The 25,090-nt window shown below is 33.8% G+C and overlaps 3 protein-coding genes, 1 long non-coding RNA gene, 1 other non-coding gene and 1 pseudogene across 6 annotated transcripts; all 6 read left to right on the top strand.

Annotated features, from left to right (window-relative positions):
* Positions 1–414: 414 nt before the first annotated feature.
* On the top strand, positions 415–4,219 carry LOC108486261 (wall-associated receptor kinase-like 14). Of its 2 annotated transcripts, XM_017790222.2 has the most exons (4): positions 415–657; positions 922–1,706; positions 2,595–2,669; positions 2,785–4,219. In XM_017790222.2, exons 2-4 carry the CDS (start codon positions 965–967, stop codon positions 4,056–4,058), a joined length of 2,091 nt encoding a protein of 696 aa, XP_017645711.1. In that variant the 5' UTR covers positions 415–657; positions 922–964; the 3' UTR covers positions 4,059–4,219. The 2 variants fall into 2 exon arrangements, with proteins under 2 accessions (XP_017645711.1, XP_017645712.1); XM_017790223.2 differs by lacking the exon at positions 415–657 and having other exon boundaries at positions 683–1,706.
* A 413-nt stretch (positions 4,220–4,632) lies between these two features.
* On the top strand, positions 4,633–7,184 carry LOC108484801 (uncharacterized; annotated as a pseudogene).
* Positions 7,185–7,345: 161 nt separating this feature from the next.
* On the top strand, positions 7,346–8,315 carry LOC128283808 (uncharacterized). The gene is made up of 2 exons (XR_008274217.1): positions 7,346–7,762; positions 8,030–8,315. It is a non-coding gene; the product is annotated as an uncharacterized LOC128283808 (long non-coding RNA).
* On the top strand, positions 8,302–8,375 carry TRNAI-AAU (transfer RNA isoleucine (anticodon AAU)). The gene has a single exon. It is a non-coding gene; the product is annotated as a tRNA-Ile (tRNA).
* Positions 8,376–9,108: 733 nt separating this feature from the next.
* LOC108483949 (oxygen-evolving enhancer protein 1, chloroplastic) lies at positions 9,109–10,582 on the top strand. The gene is made up of 2 exons (XM_017787511.2): positions 9,109–9,461; positions 9,668–10,582. The coding sequence occupies exons 1-2, from the start codon at positions 9,222–9,224 to the stop codon at positions 10,424–10,426; spliced, it is 999 nt and encodes a 332-aa protein (XP_017643000.1). The 5' UTR covers positions 9,109–9,221; the 3' UTR covers positions 10,427–10,582.
* Positions 10,583–15,505: 4,923 nt separating this feature from the next.
* On the top strand, positions 15,506–18,281 carry LOC108484619 (CASP-like protein ARALYDRAFT_485429). Its single transcript, XM_017788473.2, has 3 exons — positions 15,506–16,035; positions 17,671–17,803; positions 17,895–18,281. Exons 1-3 carry the CDS (start codon positions 15,905–15,907, stop codon positions 18,087–18,089), a joined length of 459 nt encoding a protein of 152 aa, XP_017643962.1. The 5' UTR covers positions 15,506–15,904; the 3' UTR covers positions 18,090–18,281.
* The last annotated feature ends 6,809 nt before the right edge of the window (positions 18,282–25,090 follow it).

The raw sequence follows: 25,090 nt of genomic DNA, 5'->3' as shown, positions 1-25,090 counted from the left end.
ATTTATTTTAAGAGTTATTTTTTATTTATAGGATTAAAATTCAAGATTCTACTTCAATGTTTATAATATAAATTATAAATAAAACATATTCGATGAATTGAAATTAAAATTAATTAAATAAGAAATAAAATTTAAAATTTGCTAAAATATTATTGTTTTTATGCTGAGTAATGATGTGGATTCCTTCACACATTTGTTAAAAATATATATTTATGTTATTAGTCAAAACTCGAAACCCATTTTTTTATTGTGTGCGGTGCTGACCCACAATATAATATCTGGTTTGGTCTATCTCCGTAATTTAGCCTACTTTTTGAAGGACATTTCCGTCTAATCATTTCCCTCATCTTCCCAAACTTAAAAGGGTAAAACAGTTATTTCATAATAATTAATTCACTAAACACTTGTCAATGGAGTTTTTAACAACTCTTCTTGTGTTATATTTAAAAACTTTCAACTCTCATTTCCCATTTCCTCTTCTTCTCCAAAATTCTCTTCTTTTTTTTTTGTTTGATTTGAAATGAAAACCAAAAACCCAAAATCAAAGTACTTCTAAAGAAGCGTTAACAAAGCTCAGATATTTATTTATTTGAAGCTCTGTTATTGAAATAAAGAAGAGGCAATTGTTGCAGCCATTGAAGAAGAAACAAGAACAAGGTAAGCTCATAAATATTCTCAACTAAACCAAGCCCATTCATTAAAAATTTCCTTTTTGAAAGAAATTTCCCGAATTTACAATGCATTGACCTTTCTTTGTATTAGCATTTATTGAGTTTAGATGGACTTCCCAACGCCATCAATCGATCTGCTTTAACTCCCTCTCCCACCCCCCCCAATAACTCCTCTCTTTTTTTTTTCAATAACTACATGTTTTACCTTTTACTCTGTTCCTCTTATTCAAGCTCTGTTTTCTTTTTGTAGGAAGCTGATGTCGCTCTGTTTTCTTCTTTGAGAATCGAAAAATATGCCGTGCTATGCAAAATTACCCTTCTCAATAACCATAACATTTCTTTTTGTTATCTACCGAGCAAACTCAGTTAACTCGGAGAACAACAAGTGCCAAGGCTCCTGCGAAACCAGCAATTTCTCAAGCCCCTTACCCTTTCCATTCGGATTCACACCGGGTTGCCCCATCCAACTCAACTGCAACTCGACCGGGGTCGGAATTGGAGAATTCCTTGTCCTCAACATAACTTCCAAGGACATCATCATCGACCTTCACGCCAAATGCTACCGACCGCTTGCTTCACTCGCCGTTCTCTTCGGTGAGAACTACGCGCTTTCGGTGGACAACACTCTCCTTCTCCAAAACTGTTCCAACCCCTTACCAGGTCCTTGTGAAATAAGGCCAATGTTTCTAGAAAGGTCGTTTCAAGCTGGCCCTTGTGCTGCTAGGAGTGACAACATAAGCTGTTTCTCTAGCGGTGGTGACGGCGTCCGGCTGTTGAGTTTCGAGGAAGTTAATAAAACGCAGTGCCGTTTCTTGTTTTCCTCGACCGCTATTGTAGTTGACCCGGCGAGGAACTCAGCGGTCTCTGTGGATTTGGAACGAGTTAAATTGGAATGGTGGGTTAAAGACTGTAATTGCGACCCAAACGCTAGCCATACGGACGTCAAGAATGGTAACAAGACGGTGGGGTGTAAGTGTTTTTGCAAGGAAGGGTTTGAAGGAGATGGATTCAAAGAAGGCGGTGGTTGCCGGAGAGGTTAGTCAACTCTTCCAAGTCAAAGATTTTGTTTTACTAATTATTTTATTTTGTCGGGTTTGTTTTTTTTTTTTTGACTTGGATTTTAGAGCAAAATTATTGTGGGATTCTTGACTAGTAATGTATCTCTAGAAATGGTAGCTTTAACAGTTTAACTACATTTGAAAAGAAAATGGCGTAGAATTGTAGGAGTTGATCTCTTGGTGAAATCATATACAATTTGATGCTTTTGCACTATGGTTCATCAATTTTTGGCATTACTACGAACCAACATCAAGAGTTTCTGCATGTAAAGTTGCATCTTATTTAGTGGTTGAATTGCACCAAAAGATGAAACTTTTTTTTACCGGTAATGCGCGTCATGAATTTTCAACCTCAATGGTGGCTAAAATTGGCTGTGAGGGTCAACTGATCGCTCACCTTCATCATTATCCATAATTCTAAGCCTCTTCAAGAAAGGCAACAATGAGGTCAACGTCAACAAAAAACAGCGTTGTTGACTTGGCAAAACTAATGGAGTTTTCCATTCTTGGACACAATGTACTGTTTTGCTTTACATCTTTGTCTGATATTTGACTTGGCTCCCTCGTGGAAGTTAAGGGCATGCATAAAAGTAGATTTGGATATGGTAATTCACACCTCCTAAAGTATACGGATTTGTAATTTAGGAAATATGGCCGAAATTTAACTTCTTTGGTAAACAACTTGTTAGAAGGATCTTCCTATCAACTATGCACTACATTTATGAAAATATTTTAGCAACAAATACACAAATGTCTTCTTGATTCTGATCGGTGCTTGTCTATCAGAAAGTCTAACATTTGCATATTTTATCGGTTTCATGCCTATAGTTTTTGACAATATGTTTCTGAATGCTACATTAATCAGTGCCCAGCTGCAATGCTTCAAAATACATTTCTGGCAAATGCGGGGGAACTACAAGAGTCGGTGTTCTGGTTGGAGGTAATTTGGCTGTAATTCAAAATAATTGTATTAATGTGTTCATCATCCATCCCTCTTATAGATTTTGTGTTCTCTTCTTTAAGTGACTAATGGACCACATTGTTTAATTTCTTAGGGCTTGTTGGTGGGGCATTGCTAATGGGTATTGTGGCTCTTGTATGTTTCTATTTGCGACGGCGTTCTAATAACATCAACAAACAGATGAGTGCAAAGCGCCTTCTATCTGAAGCCGCAGGCAATTCAAGTATTCCTTGCTATGCCTATAGAGAAATTGAAAGAGCTACTAATGGCTTCTGTGATAAACAGAGACTGGGAACCGGAGCCTATGGTACAGTTTATGCAGGGAAACTCCACAGCGATAACTGGGTTGCCATAAAAAGGTTCAGATATAGAGATCCTGATAGTATTGACCAAGTAATGAATGAGATTAAGCTCCTTTCCTCGGTCAGTCACCCAAATCTCGTCCGCCTCTTAGGTTGCTGCATGGAGGAGGGTGAACCTATGCTGGTCTATGAGTTTATGCCTAATGGAACTTTATCACAGTATCTACAAAGAGAGAGGGGTTCAGGACTTCCATGGACAGTAAGGCTCACAATAGCTGCTGAAACTGCTAAGGCAATTGCCTATCTTCACTCCGTGAATCCGCCTATTTTTCACCGAGATATTAAGTCTAGCAATATCCTCTTGGATTACAACTATAGATCAAAGGTAGCTGATTTTGGTCTTTCCAGGCTTGGGATGGCTGAATCATCCCACATCTCAACTGCCCCTCAAGGAACACCAGGGTATCTTGATCCTCAATACCATCAATACTTCCATCTTTCAGATAAAAGTGATGTATACAGTTTCGGGGTGGTTCTTGTGGAGATAATAACTGCGCTGAAAGTGGTCGACTTTTCACGCGCTCATAATGAAGTAAACTTAGCTGCACTTGCTATCGATAGGATAGGAAGAGGCTGCGTGGATGAGATAATTGATCCATACCTTGATCCACATAGAGATGCTTGGACACTTTCATCAATTCATAATGTGGCCGAGCTAGCATTTAGATGCCTCGCTTCTCATCGGGACATGAGGCCAACCATGATCGAAGTCGCAGAAGAGCTAGAACACATCAGACTCAGCGCTTGGGTTCCAGGCATGTGCATCGAGTCTCCTGCAGCTTCCTCAGACGAAGAAAGTGAGAAATCATTCAACAAGTCAACGGAGATGTCCGATGTGGGAAGCCGGAGGCTGATGAAGTTGACGCAAAGGGAAGGAGAATGTTTAACCACCTTATTAGAAGACGTAAAAAATAGGTCTCCTATATCAGTACAAGATCATTGGTCAAGTGGACAGAGCTCACCTTCAACAAACAGCTTGTTGGGTAATTCATCTCGGCGAGAATGATGAGACCTGAACAACAACTGCTTTGTGAATACTATTCATCCTATAAAAATTTTCTGTTCTTTTCACAAAATGTTAATCAATGTTGAAACCCAGAAAGTGTTTAAATTCGATTAGTAAAGTGATTACAATACTATAATCGTTTTGTTTGGAAGATTGTTAAATCTCATCAGCTCTCTTTTATCATTTTTAAATATATACCATCAACAAGATTCTATAATTCCAGCAGGCATTATATTATATATAAAAACATACAGCGGACTGAGAGAGAGTGGAGTCGTTGTGGAAGCTATTTTTTGCTTTCATTTCCTCAGAGCCTAACCTTTCCAAATCAAAATGACAGAATCGTCTGACACTGATAATAATTTGACAAAAAAGAAACCTTTTTCCTTTCAATTACGAAAGTACCCTTCATTTCTCTCCTTTAAAGCTTGTCGTTCAAGGTTTCGGACTTTCCTTTCAAACCTCGATTTTCCGCCAGAAAGGATTTCTGGAAGGCGGGCAAGAGAAAGCCTAAGACCTGTTTTCGATTATCCATACTTTTGTATTTTTCGGTAAATATTAAAGAAAAAAAGTGATGGCTGAAGAAGAAGTTACGGCGGTGCCGGTGACGATGACAGAGCAAACCCCAGAACCGAAAAAGGTGGAAACCCTAGAAGCGCAAGGTTCAATAGAAGCCACTATCGAATCTGCGGTTCGTGGAGGTACCGAGTCTACATGCAATAATGAGAACAACACTGAAAGCTGTGGAATTGCGCCGGATATTGGCCGAGCGAAGGCGCTGGAGTTCGCAGATGAGTTGACGGAGAAAGGATCCAAGGCTTTTAAAGAAAACGATTTCACCCAAGCTGCCCATTTCTTTCGCCGTGCCCTTGAAATCAGGTTTAAACCTTGTGCTTCTGTTTCATCTGATCTCTTTTCCATTTTTTATTTAATTTATGAGGAAATAAACTAAATCTATGATTCAGGGTTTGGTTTTACCCCCCTTTTTTTTTCCCTTTCTTTTAAGAAAAATAAAAATTTTAACTTTTTTCATTAACTTGCATTATTATAATTTATGTTCTGTGAAGTAATTAAGATAGTTTCAAAGTGCAATTAGGTGCAAAAAACAATCAAACAGAGGTTTAGTGAATTGCCATTTGTAGCTGAAGTTATATTTAACTATTTAAGGTTTTTTCATATTAGGGCTTTGCATCACGGTGAACTTGCTGTCGCATGTCTCAACGTGTACTATCTGTATGGACGTGCACTGCTGTGCAAGGCTCAAGAGGAGACTGGTCCTCTGGTTTCTGTTCCGGAAAAGGATGGTGAGATTCTGCAAGACTCAAACAAAGAGGGGCCGACCAAAGGTGTTGTAACTCGGGAATCTTCAGTTGCTTCTGTATCAAGCAATTCGGAACAGGATGGCAGTATGTCTTCTGAGGGGATTATTTACCTCTAGTTGAATTGAGCGTTGTAGTTGAATCTCTTTCATTTTCGTTCACATTGTTGTGAATTGTGCATAACAGCTGCTCCACGATCAATGTTATAGTTCATAAACTAAATTGTTAACTGTTCTTTTACACATCCAGTTGGATTTAGTTCTGTGTTTCAGGTGAAAAAGACAAGGATAGTGACGATAGCGACACTGATGATGTGATTGAAGCTGAAGCAAATGAGGACGTGGATGAATCGGAATTGGATTTGGATTTGGCATTGAAAATGCTAGGTATTGCGAGGGCAATTGCTGAAAAACAGCAGTTGGGTGACACCATGGAGAAAGTGGAGTATTTTATCTGCATTGGCTGAAGTTGACTTGGAAAGAGGTCAGTACTTGACTGCTCGTTGTAGCTTGTGTATGCTTTGTTGGGATGGGGAGGAGGAACCCTCTTTACCAGTTTTTATTGAAGCATCCATGTTTTTTTTCTGTTATGCTTCTTTAGAGGACATTGAATCTTAACTTGGCAATTACCAGAAAGCTCTATCCATTTTGCAACAGCTGGTTGAACCAGATCACCGGCAAATAGCTGAACTGTATCCTTGTTAAGGTTGAAATATCTTTGTTTCTTTGGTTGTCCCCGGTTCAATTAAATAATGCGGTATCTTGGTCAGTTGAAGAAATGTGGATCTCCCTAAGTCAAACCTTCAATGTCATTCAGTTTTTATATTTTCTGCTTAACTCTATAATTTAGGAATTTTCGGATTTGTACGTGTTTGGAGATTGGCTCAAACCCCAAAGAAGCAATTCCATACGGTCAGAAGGCCATCTCAGTTTGCAAGTCTCGGGTGCAACGGCTCACGAATGAGATAATGATTTCCACTGGATTAGCATCATCTTCAGCTGCCTCTGAATTTGGTGACGGTGAACAACTGTCTAAAGGCTCTCAGACTGTTCTATCTGTCAAAGATAAAGAAGCAGAAATTGACAGATAAAGAAGCAGAAATTGACAATCTTGTTGGACTTGCTGAAGACCTGGAAAAGAAGGCAAGTGCAATTTTGATGATCTATTTGAACTAAATAATAATGATGTAAAACATACTTTATTATTCTGTCTATTTCCATATTTGTAGCTTGAAGATCTAGAGCAGCTGATCTCCGACCCAACGTTGATTATTGCAAAAATCCAGGGAATGGCATCTGGCAAGGCAAGGGGCGGTGAGAATAATGCATCTCTTGCTGCAGTGAACTCTTCACATATGTCTCCTGCTAACAGCAAAATGTAGATCATTTTGACTCTCCAACTGTTTCCACTGCTCACACAAATGGGGCCGCAGCTGTCACACATCTTGGCATCGTAGGAAGAGGAGTGAAGTGTGTTTTGATGAGTGCAGGTGCCGTAGAATTGAGCTCAATAAAGAAACCTGCAATCCACCCATAATCTGAGGGAGGTGGCATCAGTGCCTCCGGATTTTGGGTCCTAGATTTTGATAATGCCTAACTAGTAGTTATCGGGGTCTGCCGTTGAATCTTACCATCTGTAGTAGCAAACTACAGTTTTGGTTGCCTGTATTCATAATTGATATATTCTGCTGTAATATGCTTCTGAAAAACTCTTACCATTTTCGTGCAAAGCTCTCATATAGTAATCTATCAAATATGTAATTGCGGTACATCAATGGTTAGATATAATCATTTCCCTACATTTAAAAGCCTGATTGGAATTTTTGTATTGCGACATGCATTTATCCTTTTTTGTTGCTATTGGTGAATTTTAAACAGTGCCAAGCTTTTTTAATGCATTAACATATCTATCGACAATTATTATTATTATTATGAAAACATGGGCGGAAAGGATAGTTGTGAGTGAATTGGACGACAGGAATATAACTAGCCAAAGCGGTACAAACAAGAAGATAAGCAGGCAAAGTTTCTATTTTACTATTTAGCTAATTATGCAACAATGTGTTCGATTACATCAAAGCAAACGTTTCATTTTAAAGACCAAAAAAGGAGAAGGATAAAGAGATGTGAAGCAATATCAAATATCAGTACAAGATTTAAAAATCTTGCCAGCAAAGAAATTCCTAAAGAATGTGTTACAGGGTGGATTGCAGGCAATGTGGAAAGTACACTTGGGGTGGTTGTGGGAAACATCTATCCACACTCTATGCCAGCATAGATGTGGGAAAACACTGCATGTGCCGATCATGGCCTGGCGTTGTCATACCATCCACAACTAATGCGACAAACAACAACAATAATAAGCAACCTGCAACCCCAGTTTCAGGTTATAGTTTTTCTTTGACTTTTTGGTATATGAGGTTACTTGTCATAGTTTTAGTTGCTCTTTGAGGTCGTCTAATCTTTACTTCAATACCCAACTACAACATATTAGGAAAATGGGTATTTTTATTTGTTGACATTTAAACCTGTTGTTTCAAAAAAGCGAAAGGAAAGATGAAGATCATGATAAGCGAGCTAGGGACAAAAAAGCCAAGCTTGATGTTTTTGGTTGAATATGAATATGAAACAACTTTAAAGTTTTGTTTTGCAGGTAACCAGCAATCTTCATAAATGCTGTGGATGCATGCCAGATGTCAGAGGGTGCTGCCTTAAGAGTAATGATAGGGCTAATATATGAAGAAATTAAGCAGAGGAATAAAGAAAGGGGTTGGTTATTTTAGACTGGTTTTCCCACAAACACTGTCAATTCTCGTTGATAATCGTCAATGACGAATCTGTCTTTCCACGTGTATGAATTATTGAACTATTATACGAAATCTTGTAGTCTCTTCATTTATATAATAAAATCGTACATGCCATCGAGGCCTATTAGCTCAGCTGGTTAGAGCGTCGTGCTAATAACGCGAAGGTCGCAGGTTCGAGACCTGCATGGGCCATCATCATTATTTTATGATTTTACTTCTCTTCTAGTTTGGGTTGGGCTTACTACTTTGGACACTTTTTACATCCAAACGGAACCCAAACACAACAGAAGTTGATGAAAATTATTTGGTCCCTGTACTTGTGTAGGATTTGAAATTTTGTCCCTATACTTACAATGTAAAAAAAAAAAATCAATCATTCTAATTTTTCAATTTAAAATCCTAATTCAATTATTATCTTTGTTGGTAGTTTCTAACAAAATTTTTCAACTTAATATATTTATTTTCTATCAATCATATGTCACATCATATGAGAAAAACCTAATCAAAATTTCAAGTTAACAAAATTTGACAAAAATACTTATGAAAAATTAAAAATTTTGACAGAAAGTACTTGTGATTTTGATGATTGCACTGAGATTTTAAGAAAAAAAAAAGTAGGATTTAATTTTTAAAATTTTTTAAGTACAAAGACTAAATCTCAGATTGTATCAAAATATAGGGACTAACAGCATATTTTAACCAAATGATTTCCAACTCAAAGTACTCTCTGAGCACGATTGCCCCAGTGGAGGAAGGCCAACCACCAGAATTTGTATGGCAGAACTAACTTTAAGAAAATCTGTAGTCCCTCCACATCATCCACTATGACTAACACCTATTTTTATCCCATTTCACAAAATCTCCACGTGTCATACCCTGAAACCAAATACATTACCTTCATCCACCAATGGGAACTTCCCATATCCTATCCCCTTATCTTTACTCTCACCATTGCCACCAACATAATTGGCCCCTAAATTTCCCCTACGCTCTCACTAAAACAACTCTCTCTTCTTTGTTTTCCAATAGTTCGTAACAATGGCGGTCTCACTTCAAGCTGCAGCTACCCTGATGCAACCAATCAAGGTTGCTGCACCATCAAGGACCAATGTGCCGCTCAGGTCCTCCCAGAGCGTTTCTAAGGCCTTCGGTTTGGAGCCTGTTGGTGCTAGGCTTACCTGCTCTTTGCAAACTGACCTCAAGGACTTGGCTCTGAAGTGTGTTGATGCTACCAAGCTCGCTGGTTTCGCTCTTGCTACATCTGCTCTTGTTGTCTCGGTATTTACTTCTCGCCTCTCACTTGCTTCAAATTTCTGTATTTATTTTTATGTAGCTTAGGTAGGATTCTTAATGAGCTTGCATGGTGTTGTAACTTTGTCATTTGGATTTTTCATTTGAGCCAAGTATCGTTGATTGCATACATAAGGATCATATATGATCCGTGATCTGAACAAATATGTTACAATGACTGGTTTGTTTTGAAGGGAGCAAGCGCTGAAGGAGTTCCAAAGCGGCTAACCTACGATGAAATCCAAAGCAAGACATACATGGAAGTCAAAGGAACAGGAACTGCTAACCAGTGCCCAACCATCGATGGTGGTGTCGACTCTTTTGCCTTCAAGCCTGGCAAATACTACGCCAAGAAGTTCTGCTTGGAGCCCACTTCCTTCACTGTCAAGGCTGAGGGGGTTAACAAGAATGCCCCTCCTGAGTTCCAAAACACCAAGCTCATGACCCGTTTAACCTACACCCTTGACGAAATCGAGGGCCCTTTCGAGGTATCTACCGATGGCACCGTCAAATTCGAGGAGAAAGATGGGATTGATTATGCTGCCGTCACAGTTCAGCTTCCTGGTGGTGAGCGTGTGCCTTTCCTGTTCACCATCAAGCAATTGGTTGCATCAGGCAAACCTGATAGCTTTGGAGGAGACTTCCTTGTACCATCCTACCGTGGCTCATCTTTCTTGGACCCAAAGGGAAGGGGTGGCTCAACCGGTTACGATAATGCAGTGGCCTTGCCTGCTGGAGGAAGAGGGGATGAGGAAGAGCTAGCCAAGGAGAACAACAAGAGTGCTGCATCTTCATCAGGGAAAATCACCTTGAGCGTCACAAAGAGCAAGCCGGAGACCGGTGAAGTTATCGGTGTGTTCGAGAGCCTTCAGCCATCTGACACTGACTTGGGTGCCAAGACTCCAAAGGATGTCAAGATCACTGGTGTCTGGTATGCTCAGCTTGATTCATAAACAAGTCTTGTATGAATTTGTTTATTCTCGGCTGAGATTTTGTAATTTTTAAACAAGTGTTGCTAAACTTTGCAGTAATCCACTGAGAAACCCTTATCTTCTTTGTATGTTACTATGCTGGCTTTTTATAATAATTTTCTAAGCTTCTAGTACGAACCCCTGTTTCTTTTTATCAAAGCACTGGGAATCCTGGAAACTAAATAATCTCACTATCATTAAGGAGTTTGAATGTAAATCATCAATAAACAGCCTTGGTTCTTCCGTACAAGTCATGGCTTCAAGTACTTCAACATCACGACCTTCTTCAAAATCCCTAAAGAAGTAGATAATAATCCAGTAGTTAATAAACATTTAGAAGATGAAATACTTGTACAACTCTCCCCAGTGTGGATCGTGAAAACAGGGCTTGGGCAAAATCAAAACCAAGTGTGGCTGCTATGAAATCTCTTACGATTCTTGAGAAAGGGCTTGATACTGCTGGAGGGTCCTTAACAAATGTTTTTCCAATAGGTTTACATGCAGCAAGAGCAATAGCTCCAAATGAGCCAAAGCTTTCAACAATCTTAGTACACTTGAACGAGAGTCACAGTTCACTCGAAAGCCGATCAATCTAAAGTCCGAGTTGGACTGCTCAGGAAAAACTTACACTTCAATCAGGCCTCCATTACTAAACAGGAAAAGGAGGATTCAAAGCCATAGGAACAAGCAATAGCCACCAAAGCAAGCCATTACATCAGCAAACAATCAAACGCGATCGAATTGAGGTACAATTACCTTGATGCTATCGAATGCTTGAAAACAACTTTTATTAGTGTGTAATAATTTATAGGAAATTACAATATAATTAAACATGTATAAACCCATCCTAATGACTGGATAAAATTGTTGGGTTTGTTTTGTCGTTGATTAAAAGACACAAGTATGGTTTTTGGAGTAGATAAAAGATATGAAATCCTGGAGTAACTTCAGGATTTTACTACACTTTACCTATAGGAAATTAAAATACTAGAGTTGTTAGGGATGAAATTTCATTAAGTCTAGTTTCAGCTTTTTAACTTCAGATTAATTTTGTAAGTCTTTCACATGTAGGTGAAATATTTGTTGGAAATGAAAAGTTAATGAAAAGTTATAGGTATAATGATTTATTTGACCTTCTAAATTTATAAAAAAAAAAAACAGAAAGAGCTATTTTAGCGATTTATTTAATTTTTTATCTTTTTAGCTCTTAAGCTTATATTTTTTTGTTAAATCACCCCAAATGAAAAAAGTTCACTTTTTTTTTTGGGTAATCTATAAAAATGTCACTTTTGTTTGGCTCAGATTACATTTTAATTACTTATCTTTGAAATGTTACATTTTAGTCATTTATATTATTATTTTGTTACAAAGTGATCACTCTACCGTTAAGTTCCGTTATCTCTCTAACGGTAATCTTACGTGGCAGTCCAACTAAATTTTAAGTGCCAACTTGGATTTTTAAATGGGATGAAAATAGATTTTTAATTAAAAAATTTAATTAATTAAAATTTTTAAACCTAAACCTTAACTGAAAAACTGTTCATATCCTCTTTTTAAATTTTCTTCCATCTCTTCTTTTTTTTCAATGGGTTTTTTTTTCTCATTTGACTGGAAAAACTATTATTAAGATCAAAATAGTTGAAATCAAATTGACTGCTTCATAAAGATGGATTCAATGGAAGGTTCAGGTATGTCTTCTTTATATTCCTCTATCTCTTTTATTCAGTATTAAAAAACAAAAGATTAGATTTTTATTATTTAATGAAAACCCTAAATTAAAATTCTTGATATTTTCTTCTATTTTTTGAAATTGTTTGTAAACATGTATTTTATTTTGCGTCAATAGACATCCTATAAAATGCAACCAGAAACATGTTTCATTCATGCTAATTTTAAAATTTTCAGAAAAAGGCTGTTACTTTCATTGTTCTTGTTCCTAATTATTATATTTTCTAGTTCTTTCATAGTTCTTGAATAATTAGTTTCTCAATTAAATTTTTTCTAATTTGAATCAACTTGTATGTTCACAATCTCTTTGTGGGTATTCCAGATTATTCTTTCTTATTGTTGATTTCAACTATTTTAATCTTAATAATAGTTTTTCCAGTCAAATGAAAAAAAAACACCATTGAAAAAATAAGAGACATAAGAAAAATTAAAAAGAGGAGATCAACAGTTTTTTTAGTTAAGGTTTACATTTGAAAATTTTAATTAATTAAATTTTTTTAATTAAAAATTTATTTTCATCCCATTTAGAAATCTAAGTTGGCACCTAAAATCTAATTGGACTGTTCCCTACGATTACCGTTAGAGAGATAACGGAACTTAACAGTAGAGTGATCACTTTGTAACAAAATAATAACATAAGTAACTAAAACGTAACATTTTAAACATAAGTGACTAAAATGTAACCTGAGGCAAACAAAAGTAACTATTTTTGTAGATTACCTTTTTTTTTTTTTTTTTACTTTGCTAATGTTATATGTGAATTGCCACGTGGATGACATGTCAGCATTTAATTAATTTTTAAAATTTTAAAAATTAAAAATCATTAAAATTATAAAATATTATAAAATATTTTTAATATTTTTAAATTTTAAAAAAGTAATTAAATGTTGACATGTCATTTACATGGCAATCCACATGTATGCCGTGTTAGTAGAGTTTACAAATATTAATTTTTCCATCTATTTTGAGGTGATGTGACAAAAAATACAAGTTCAAATGCTAAAACAAAAAAAAAATTAAATAAATGGCTAAAATGATTTTTTTTTTGTTAAGTTGAAAAGTTAAATAAGTCATTATGCCAAAGTTATAAGTAACCAAGAGTTGTATCACTTGATTATTGATCAAGAGTTGTCACTATTTATAGTGATAAGGTATGTCACTTAAATACCCAAAGTTATGTCAGTTGGTTACTAATCAAGATATGTCACTATTCGAATGATAATTTATGTCTCTTATTACCAAAAGTACTTTAATATTAACAAAGACTGTGATTATTCAAGTAGACATTTATTGAATAATTATTCTATTTGAATAATCATATTTATTTTTTTAAAATGTGATTATCTATTGGATAGTTTATGAAGAGAAATAAGAACTCCTAGAAATAAGAGAGTGGAATTTTATTTGTATGTAACACCAAAATCATATCAAAAGCTGAAAAACAAAAGTTTCTTTTTATTCTCCTTCATCTTCTAATATTATTGATTATTCTATAAAAAAAACTATTGCAAAAGTTTCTTTTTATTATCCTTCATCCTTAAAAATAGTGGCATGGTTACAAGCCTTGAAATCTACGGTTAATAAGATTATTTTATCCCCACACGCCGATAATTTTAAGATTCTTTTTTGGCATATTTATGAGATATTAGTGAAGTCGTGTTTATTTACACGACACTACAAGCATGATACTACGAGGATGGCTATCGATAAATGTGAATGCATCAAGGTCAATAATCTTATCAAAATTTGATATAGAAGAAACTTTTATGGCAAGAACATGCATGTCAAATTTATCATTTTATTCATGTTGCATGAATTTGATTTAAAAATATAATGTATATGCATGATATTTTACATGCTATGATTGGTACATAATTATATAATATATATTTATATATGTGATATGTATATATTTTGCAATCATGAAAGGACAAAGAAAAGATGTTAATGATGTCCCAGATGGTGGCTTAAGCCAAAACATATGTTTATTTATTGATTTTAAATTGAATAATCTTGTTTATTTGATAAATTTTAAAGTCTTTTCAAAAAACACTTGTGTATTTATTTGTACATTATATATAGATGTTTGAATAGAGTTAGAAATAATTATTTCATTTCATCTAAATTGTTAATGAAACTTTTTCACTACAATTTTTCTTTCTCGTGAACTTAAGATATGAAATTATTTGTTTTATTTGTAACTATAACTTAATCATATATACCCTAACGATTCACTTGACCTTTATTGATTTAAGGTACTCAAATGAATAATGACACAATTTACTCTCCCAATATTCTTCAAATTCCAACGAAATAACTAAATAAATCAATGAGTGTACCACCCACATAATAATACCAAATAAAACTACTCCTCTTAGCATCTTCTCATTTTATCCAGATTGTCGAAATAAGATGCTTGAAATTCTAATCTGAAACAAGTCTGATAAAAGGCTGAAACTAAAAAAGGTTATCTTTTCAATTTCAAAAAATGTTTACAGGTAAACTACAAAATTATTAGTGTATTTTTATTTTAGTTATTTAAGTTTAAATTTTTTATTTCAATTATTAATGTTAACGAAATTTAATATTTTGATCATCCTTTTGTTAACTCATTAGTGGTGGTCTTTTTTTTACATAATAACAAATTAACTCTCAACTTTATACATTTTGTGAATTTAGCCTTAATTCTTAAAAAGATAAAATAAGTTTAATTTTTAGTAAAAATATGTACAAAATTATAAAATATTTATAAATAAATAAATATCTATTTTCTTTTCATTTTCAAATATGAAATTTATGTATTAAATGATAATTTTATAAACAATAATAATAATCTGGAAAAAGAAAGGCTTACACAAATATGATCTAAGTGTGGACAATTTTGAATTCATCAAAATAGTCTTTTGTGTGAATAAACTTACAGTTTCCTTGCATTTGCTGCCTAAAATGACAAGTCAACAGTGTTCTGATAAATAAGGGCACATGAAGCTTGTTTTTATAGATAAGAAATGGAGAAAGTGATAAAATTTAGAGGGATGTGTTGAAAAAGCAGAAGCAGAAGCAGATTGACAAGTAATATTATAAAAATTGGGTTGGAAATGATTGAATCATGGGTGTTCCAAACTGTAGGACAGATCAACCACCTCTTTAGAAATGGAATTTGTTCTCTCTTAAATACCAATTTGTGGGGTTCCAATTGTCTTGGCCCGGCAATCAACTTTGTATGGTTCCAATTATTCAATGTTTAATTTCTAAATATTTCACCAATTTGAATTTCATTTGCATTTCAGAAATAAAATATAGTAGCTTCAACTCAACAGTGTCTTGGTAGTATATACGTGAAGGAATGACACATTATTATTTACATCGTCAAAAGAGTGGAAAACCCCCGGGAATCCACGTACAAGAATCAAAAATGGAGAAAAGAGGGACACTCCATTTGTAAAATTAAGAATGAGAGAGAGAATTGACATTGACCCAAAAGCGCCATTACAACAACTTGGCCTCCTCCTCCTCCATCCTTAATCATTCACCCTACCCATCTCCTCTTTTTCCTCTCTTTCCATTTCTTCATCCTATTCCTAGGACTCCACTGTTTCTCTCTTTTTCTTTTTTACTCTAATTCTATTGTTTCAATCCCTTCTCCTAGTGTTTGGCCTCTGCTTTTTTATTGGGTTTTAGGGGGATACACTAAAGATGAAGAAACAGAGAGAAAAGATGACATGAGGGACGATGGAAGCAGTGCCAGGGGCGTTGGGAACAAGCGCCAGCTTGGCTCTTCGTTTGGGACAAACCGTTTTCTCCGCTGCTTCACTTCTCTTTATGTGTTTGGATGTTGAATTCTATAGCTATACTTCTTTCAGGTAACTGTCAACGTTTTAAGATTCTTCCATTTATTTGGTCATATTTTATCTTTCTTCCTCTCTTTGGCTTTTAATCTTCAATACCCATGCCTCTTTGTTTCTGATATTCGCTCGGAATTCAATTCGTTGTCAACTTTTAATAGCTGGTTCTGGTGTTACTTTGGGAACCTCCAGGGAAAAACTATCACAATAGTGATCATTTTAGTGATTGGTTTTTAAGGATTTGGATTGAGGTTAGGCAAGCTTTGTGTGTCTTTTTGCCATGTAAAATAGCAGCTTTACCATGTTGGAGAGAGCAAAAGTACTTCTGGTTCCTACTGCTTCCTACTGGTATCTTCATGGAAATTGTTTGAAGGGAAGGGCTTTTGGGCTTGGCCAGAAAATGAATTAGGTGAATTTTTTTTTTTATGAAAACAAAAGGATTTAAGGTTTATAATAAAAAAAAAAGAAGAAGAAGAAGAAGAAGAAGAAGAAGACATTTTTAGGAAATCTTGCTTCTTGCTTATGGATGATTGCAGGGAAAGGTGCCATTTAATGATTGAAAGGGTAAAGTTATCTGAGAGTCTATTTTGATTCAGGGATATGCAAAGATAAATTGCTTTTTTTATGGATGACTGAATTTGGTCTTTCAACAATTAGAGTTATCAAACCCATTCTCAATGTACATGACCTGTTACTTGGCTAGTTGAACTAGACCATAGAATATAACTTATTTGCTGATGATATTTGTTATCCAAGGCTGGATTTCCGGGCTTCTTATTTTCGACTCTGTTCAGATTGAAATTGTTTGTTATTCTCCTTCCTCTGTTAAAATTTTTCACTAGGTGAATGGAAATGCAAAAAATGTGTCTTTTTGTGTGTATAAAATGCACAATGTTGGGAGCATTTGTACAAGAAAAAGGCCTTAATTTAAGCAATTAACAAAATGGCCGGAGTCAAGTAGCTCATCAAGTGCTAATATCAAGGATGATTAAGCTTGATGTCAAGGGAATCAAGATAGTTAACAAGGTGAATTGTAAAAGTAGATAATGTTCTTGTATGGCTTTTGCATTTAAACTTTATTCCTTGACTTGGGTCCTTGTGTTTTGCATGTTTCTGGAAAGATGAAACTAGATAATGAGGCACTGTCTGTATCTGCTATCTAACTTCTATAGATCAGCACAAACCATCTGGATCAATCTTAAGACAATGAATATAACCACTTTATTCTGTACTTGAAACTAGATAATGAGGCACTGTCTGTATCTGCTATCTAACTTCTATAGATCAGCACAAACCATCTGGATCAATCTTAAGACAATGAATATAACCACTTTATTCTGTACTTCAAAAAAATTAAGTACCAATTTGCTATGACTGGCATGGCCGTCTTACCTTATCTGTTCTTGCAATTTCAAAGCCCTTGCACTAGTAACAGAAGCTATTAATTGATAAAAAATTGCCATAGGATAAGGTCTTCTATTGTCTAAACTTGCCTTGTCTATGGTGTTGTTCGGTCAATTGCAGGTACAAACTATAATGTTCAATTGCTCATTAGATATAATGATATAGAAGATAATGTTTGTGTTTTCATTGATGGTCACCAATTGTTGGGTGATAAATCAATCTCCAATTTTCCTTTAAATTTTTTCGCAGCTACTTGGTGACAGTCATGGGTTTAGTGACTCCATGGAGTGTGTCATTAGCATTGGTTGATGCATATTCCGTGTTCGTTAAAGGCTTACCACGGCAACCAAGGGTACTGCTGGTTGTCATTGTTGGAGACTGGGTATGTTACAAGGCTTATTATGCATATCATCACCACGGTGTTATCCCTTATCATAATTTGATGTAAAAACATGTGTTTTATCTGATTGCAGGCCTTGTCATTTCTCTCACTAGCCGCAGCTTGCTCAACTGCTAGTGTGACAAGTCTCTTGGTCAATGTCAGCTCAACATATTGCCCGTCAAAGATATGCAGTAGATATCAGTTGTCTGCAGCTATGGCTTTCATGTCGTGGTTTCTATCCTTTGCTTCAACTCTCTTCAATCTTTGGCTCCTTCCGTCTTTGTAGCGACGCGCAACTTCCTAGTTCCAACTCTTTCTTCATACACAAAAAGTTCAGCAGGCAGATCCTGACAGTTCCTTAGATGTTCAAATTAAGAAGTGTACATTGACAGTATTATATACAAACATCAAAATCTTGAACGATAAAATTGAATTTCAATGCTTTCTGAATAAAGTTTGCTGCCAATTTACGATGCAATGATTCATTTATCTAGTTCATACAGTTTATTTAAAATATATCATTCAGCAAATTCTTGCAGGTGGTGAAAGAAAAACTGCAGCTACAACTGCAAAGGGTCCCTTGCGGTTGTACCAAAATGACCAATTAGGGCCATTTCTTAATTACCCCTTAAAAATCCACCAATTTCAGCCAAACATTCCAAAGCCGTCAAATCACCCCTCCATTATTTTCTCGACAATTGTCCCATCAGTGAACAGACTTAGAAAGCAGCAAATCCATGTTCCAAAGTCAAAGTCAACCTCCATTGCCTCACCTATGAACTGAAATTCTCAATGTTCATGTTATAGTTTGTCAAATATGAAAACCTTATATGAGGTTGTGAACGATAGTTCGATTTTGAAGGGAATGCTTGAGGGTGAGAGTACAAAAGTTTAGCGTTGTCTAACTTATATTTATTTGACTAAAAATATTAGAGATGTATTAATGAACTTCACTCTTTTGATTTTCAGATGTTATACAATAACAAAAAGTACATATAGTCACCCTCGAATTTGTTTTGTTATTAATGTAGTTAAATCGTCATCCAACAAAAAAGGGAAGCAGGAGGAAATCCTAATACAACATGGAAAACTTGTGTCCTACTTCTCTTAGAACTATGATTTCCTTTTTCTCATATATGTGAGTAATACAAATACGTAAATATGAGGAGGAGTTTCATATATGAATTGTGAAATAGAGAAATTAAGAATGGAGGAACAGAAAAAGGTTGAAAGTAGCGGGGTATTGCCATCTTTGGAAGCCAAGTTGTTTAGTTTATGTGAGACCCATGCCCCTAAATATACATCGTCTTGTTTAAATTGTACGGGTGAAGGATGCGTGGAATCCAAGGAACATCATCTCTCTCACCAAACTCTTCATGTAAGTTCCTCTCCACAAACACCCACAGTTTTTCTCATGATCATCATGTAAGTTCCTCTCCACAAACACCCACAGTTTTTCTCATGATCATACTTTAAAGACTACCCTAAATTTCATATACAACAAACATGATGAATAAATTTTATATCGAATAGGTTTAATTTAACAGTATTTCAATATAAAAATTATATTGCAGATGAATGGTGAGGGAATTCCAATTAATCAAACTCCACATTCTTACAGGAGGAAGAATAGGAAAGGGATTCCAAGTAGATCTCCGTTGTTTTAGATATTTTTTTGAATGTATTTCGTATAATTCCAACATTCAATGAGAAAAAAACATATATATACCACGTTTCATTGTAGCAAATCTTTGATACAAATAGGGTTCATAGCAGTTAACAACAAAACCAAAATCCAATACTTGGGCAGTCCGAGGTTCCATAGAGTTGCTGCCTAACACATTGATTTCCTTCTCTAAACATATGTTTCATATTAGCACTTTGAAAACCATTAAGAAGCCTCGAATCTATATAGTGAGCATTTGATTATCAAGATTAGCTTTAATAACAGCAGTGGCATCAAGTTTGATCTCATGACAACTAATTCCAAGAGATTTAGGCCCATAATTCGGCACGGACACTAGAAGCCCTTGGGATATATCTCACCATCCCTTTCAAACAATCACCATCGTGGTCACCGGATGATACAAGTTATCATGTGTCAAAAATCCTCATAATATTTCTATTCAACAAGTAATGTTTAAATTATAGTATTCAAATATTTTTCTCTACTCAGTGTTTATAGGTAAGAAAAAAGATAGAAATAACTCCACTTATTGGCACCATGTCTATATCTACAACGAATACCGCCATTTGGTTTTAGATATGAAAAATATTGAGAATTATGGATAATAAGACCCTTCTAGTTAAAAAGCTATCCAACTTTATATATAATCTTCAGTACTAGTACGGATATGAACCAAAAAACATGAATGTATAACACAAAACAAAACTTGTTATAAATGCATGGATCATTGTCATTCGGTATACAATGAATCCATTCAAAACCAATCATTTTATTTGATAGGGCATGATCTGAGACTTTGACCATGCAAGATATCAGACCCCTTAAGGGCCACATAAATAAACAAGTTTCAAGTTGTAGACTAGATGGGGGAACTTTCATGGCAATGCCAATGGCTACCTTTATTATTTATGAGCCCATGATTGAATCAAAGTTGAAATCCCATTCAAGAACCTACAAGATCTAGGTGATTAAGAAAAATATAATTAGACAGATCTATTTTAAGGGGTGTTTAGACTACATTATTATGAATGTAATGTGTTGGTGGGGTTTCATTTCTTCTTTTGCCAACTATTTTTGCCCATATAATCCAAGATTAAGCGAAAACATTCTCCTTGTTTGTTTTTGACTAAAATATACAAAATAAAAAATACAGTTTTAAGTTCTAACCAAGTGTTTCAAAGCTGGATAAATTGTTCAAATTCTTCTACTTATACATTATAGGCAAGATTTTAATATGTGGATCATTGGGAATAGCCTTAGTTTGTTGGGTTGGGTTGTACAAGTATTCTTGTTTGCTAATTACTACTATATTAGATACATCATAATATAGGATTATTTGGACTACAAAATCAAATTAAATTATAAAACAAGATTTGATAAGTAATGGTTAACAAATTAAAATTTATTTAACAGCCATTTAAATTCATTTCAATAATTTTTTTAATTGCTTTGATAGGTGCAATTACTGTCACTCGTCATTATTAAAGCTTTCTAATTAAGGAATAACAAGTAATCAAAAGTCAACATCCATGAATTTTATTAGAATGTTGCATGTTTTTAGATTATATGTTTGCCTCTTTTATGAAGGATACTTCTGAAATAGCCAAAATATTAAATAGTCATATATTTAAAAATTACATACATTGAAAGTTAATCTCTAAATTTCAACCAATAATTGAAAAAAGTGGAAGTAGATTTCTTTTCTAAATATTTATAAGATCAAATTTGAATCCTAAGATTATTATTGTTACCTAAATATCACCAGTGAGCTGAACAGACTTAATTTTTTATTATAAAAAAAAATATTGGTCTACATGCTTATGGAAGGAAGAGTAGGAAAGGGGTTTCCAAGAAGATGTCCTTTCTTTTGGATTTATTTCATAACTTCATATCTCATTTTATTGGTCTACATAATCCAGACCAAAGCTGAGCTTATCTCAGGAAATGTCTGTTTCTTCCTTTTCTTCTTTTATTTCTAATCATGAAATCCCATTTTTGACATTTGAATTTTGATGAAATTAAGTTTTGAAGTTTTTTATGCATTATTCATGAACCCTTTTATTTAATAAATGCATGATGATGCAAAAATATTTGATTTGCTTTGTCTGGAAAATAAATGTGACAACCATGAATATTTGTAATTAAAGGCAATCTAATTTATAATATGTGTTTCTTCATTCCAAAGTTTATATTATTGTTTAATTGATTTGTTAGAATCACCTTATGAATCTATAACATAAAACAAAATACAAATAAAATTGCTCCAAAACTTTATATTATATTGGTGTTCAAATTTAAAAGAGTTTTCAAAATATCAACACTTTATTAATCAAATTTTTAATAATCTACATTAATTTAAATATTAAATATCCGCTCAAATTTAGCATGGAGCATAATTAAAGTACGCGGGTTAAACTATAAAAATGTGTGTCAATAGTTTGGATCTAATATATTAACAAAATTGTTTACTAAATTTTAATGACACTATCTGGTTTTTTAACACATCAAACTAAGTTGTCTATATGGTAAGTACAAATGTATTTACAATTTGATTCGGGTAGCTTAAAAAATGCTTCACTTCATATCCAAACTAACATTTAATGTCTAAACTAGTGGTTAGGCTAATAATGTCATGATTGATACAATATTGATAATTTAAGAACTCAAATGAAACATTTGAAATTAAAAATCAATTTAGAATATGAACTATAATTTGAGGACTTTTACTGAAATTAACCCTATTTATATGTGCTCCTAGCATTGAATTTTTTTTTTTGAATAAAAGAAGTGTTACAAAAATAAAAAATTAAAAAGAAACTAAAGGAGAAACTACATATGTAAGCCTTCCTCTCTATCAAAAGCCAACTTAGTAATTTGGTCAGCTTCCATGTTGTTTTCTCTAGGAATATAATCTATGGACTAATTTGTCTCCTTCCGTAAGAGTTGATTAATGCGTCTTATTAAAGCAGAATTTGACCCCTTCAAAAAGGATTCCTTAATGGTCCCAATAACATCTATATTATCAATTTGTATCAAAATTTTATCATGAAGTCTTCCTTATGCCAATGACACACCATCAAGAATTCTCTCAATTCAGCTTTAAAAACAGAACAAATCTCTATTTTGTGATTAGAACTAATGACCCAGTAGCATTGATTTTTTAAGTAAGATGTTTTTTTAGGGTGATTAATTTAGACAAATTAATTAATTGAGAAGTGCTTATGCCGGTTGGTGGGGTTAAACTTCTTCTTCAACTTTATTTTGTTCCTAATCTAACAAATTAGGCCAAAACTTTACACTCATGGAAAATAATTTAAGTGTTTAAATTATATATATATTTATATATTTTGATACTTATTTTTATTTTTGTTATAAGTGATATTTAATTTTTTTAAGTGATCTCTAAATTGTATTTTTTTCTTAGTTGATATTTTTACTAGTCCAACCGTTAAGTTTATCTTAAAAAAATCTTAACCTACAAATGGTATCTAAATTTGCATTTTTCTCATTGTAATACCTAATTTTCTTTTCATAAATGGTACCTAATTTTTTTACCAAGTTGTATATTCGTTAGTTCAATTGTTAAGTCTATTTAAAAAAAAAGATAACTTATTAAAATTGTCATGTGGTAAAAAAAGGTAAAAAATTTATTTCTTTATATATATATATATATATATATATATATATATATTTCTTTTCACTTTATATTTTTCTTTCTTCTTCCTCTCATCTTGGGTTTCTTTTACAAGTGTGAGCATTTTGGGCTTCATAGTTTTTGTTGTAGGCCAATTTTAACCCATTTATATCAAAACCCAATTTAACCTTACCTAACCCACCAAAATTAAACTCAAAACCCAAAATCTTAACTACCCAAAGCCCAATTTACATCAAAACCCCAATGGCCCAAACCCTAAGCCCAAATCAAAATAAAAAAATCCTAGCCCACAACCTAAACTTTTCTCAACTAAATCCTAGCCTTTGCCACCACTAACTCCACTAGCCACACTTGCTCCACCACCAACTCTACTAGCCACACTTGCTCCACCACCTACTCCATTAGCCACACTTGCTCCACCGCCACTTGTACCTACAAATGAAGACATAAACAATAAAAAATATTTGGTAAATGGCTATATAAGCCTTCTCATATTTTGTATTTAGGGAGGAAGAAGTTTTGGGGGAGAAAGTTATTGTAAAGGATTTTTGAGAGGTTTTTTGAGAGTAATAAAGGAGAAGAGTTATTGTAAAAGCTAGTTTTTGGAGAGGCTAGTTTTTTTTTTTTTGGAGATTAATCAAATATCAAAGCAAAAAAGGTTTCTTGGTCTATTCTCGTTTTAAGTTCTTTGTTTGCTTATTGTTTTCCTTTCAGTTTTATTTTGTTTCTTTTATACGAAAGTAAAAATAAAAGGAGGAAGCTTTCCCATTTTTACCGAAAAAGTTTTTTGAGGTCCATTTGCAGATGTCACGGTATAATCGACAAGATTTGGTCGTGGTCCGGTCCGATGACCGACGGTGACCGCCTTGTGGTCGAAAATCACCCACTCTCTCCTCTCTTTTTTTTGTTATTATTATATTTCTTAATATTATATTATATATATATTCTTTTAATATATTAGGTATATTCTAAATTCTATATTACGTATATATATTATACTATTTTATGTATATATCTTTAATACTATATTATTTATATATTTTTTTTCTACATGTTATCTTATGTATATATTTTAATTATATTATGTATGTATTTTTTACACTATATTATGTACATATTTTTTTATATCTATTTTATACATATGTATATATTATATATATCTTAACATTACTAGTTATATTTTCACTATTTTATGTATATACTTCAAACACTATATATAGTATATTTCTAACACTATTACTATTTATAAATATATATATATATATTTTACGTACATACTCTTAATATCTTTATTATGTATACATTCGTTGTTTTTATTTCACATTGGATACTATTATTACATTTAATATATCGCATGCATTGTTATTGTTTTAATATTGTTGTCATATTTATTATTTGTTTCAATGTATTTCCAACTCATTTATTTTTGTCTCCCGCCTATTTTATATAATTCTGTTGTTCATTACTTTAAAGATTTTTATTCATGTTTTTACTAATTTCAATAAATAAGGCAATGTTTCGCATTTTGGAACATCGAAGAATTGTGCCCTAACTTACGGGGTTTCGGTTCTCTTATTGGTTCTAAATAGCTAAATATCCTTTTGAGTTTTGACATGCACGGATTTCCAATTTAAATTAAAAGACGACCTTGTGCTCGGGAATTCATGGTATTGTGTCCTAACTTACGGGATGTGATACTCCGATATCTCGAGATAAGGAAATCTTTAAACAAATCATTTAAGCTAATTCAAGAATTTTAAAATCAGTATTAATAGAAAAGATCGTATTTCAAGTCCCTTCCCGATTTCTAATTTTCGACATTAAGACACTAACTAATCAATTCGATACCAATTTTTTGGGCGTGTCGAGGGTGCTAATCTTTCCTCGCACGTAACCGACTCCCGAACTCATTCTCTCAAGTTTCGTAGACCAAAGGCCCTGTTTT

The sequence above is a fragment of the Gossypium arboreum genome, chromosome 11, assembly GCF_025698485.1.
Source record: "Gossypium arboreum isolate Shixiya-1 chromosome 11, ASM2569848v2, whole genome shotgun sequence".
Classification (NCBI taxonomy): Eukaryota; Viridiplantae; Streptophyta; class Magnoliopsida; order Malvales; family Malvaceae; genus Gossypium; species Gossypium arboreum.
Note: the sequence above shows the minus strand (reverse complement) of the source record. Positions and strands in the feature narration are given on the sequence as shown.

Excerpts from the sequence above, each read along its gene's own strand:
- LOC108486261 (XM_017790222.2), top strand. The coding sequence starts at position 965 with ATGCCGTGCTATGCAAAATTACCCTTCTCAATAACCATAACATTTCTT. Across the intron at positions 1,707-2,594 it reads AGGCGGTGGTTGCCGGAGAG|TGCCCAGCTGCAATGCTTCA; the intron begins GTTAGTCAACTC and ends TACATTAATCAG. Across the intron at positions 2,670-2,784 it reads AGTCGGTGTTCTGGTTGGAG|GGCTTGTTGGTGGGGCATTG; the intron begins GTAATTTGGCTG and ends TTAATTTCTTAG.
- LOC108483949 (XM_017787511.2), top strand. The coding sequence starts at position 9,222 with ATGGCGGTCTCACTTCAAGCTGCAGCTACCCTGATGCAACCAATCAAG. Across the intron at positions 9,462-9,667 it reads CATCTGCTCTTGTTGTCTCG|GGAGCAAGCGCTGAAGGAGT; the intron begins GTATTTACTTCT and ends TTTGTTTTGAAG.
- LOC108484619 (XM_017788473.2), top strand. The coding sequence starts at position 15,905 with ATGGAAGCAGTGCCAGGGGCGTTGGGAACAAGCGCCAGCTTGGCTCTT. Across the intron at positions 16,036-17,670 it reads TATAGCTATACTTCTTTCAG|CTACTTGGTGACAGTCATGG; the intron begins GTAACTGTCAAC and ends ATTTTTTCGCAG. Across the intron at positions 17,804-17,894 it reads TTGTCATTGTTGGAGACTGG|GCCTTGTCATTTCTCTCACT; the intron begins GTATGTTACAAG and ends ATCTGATTGCAG.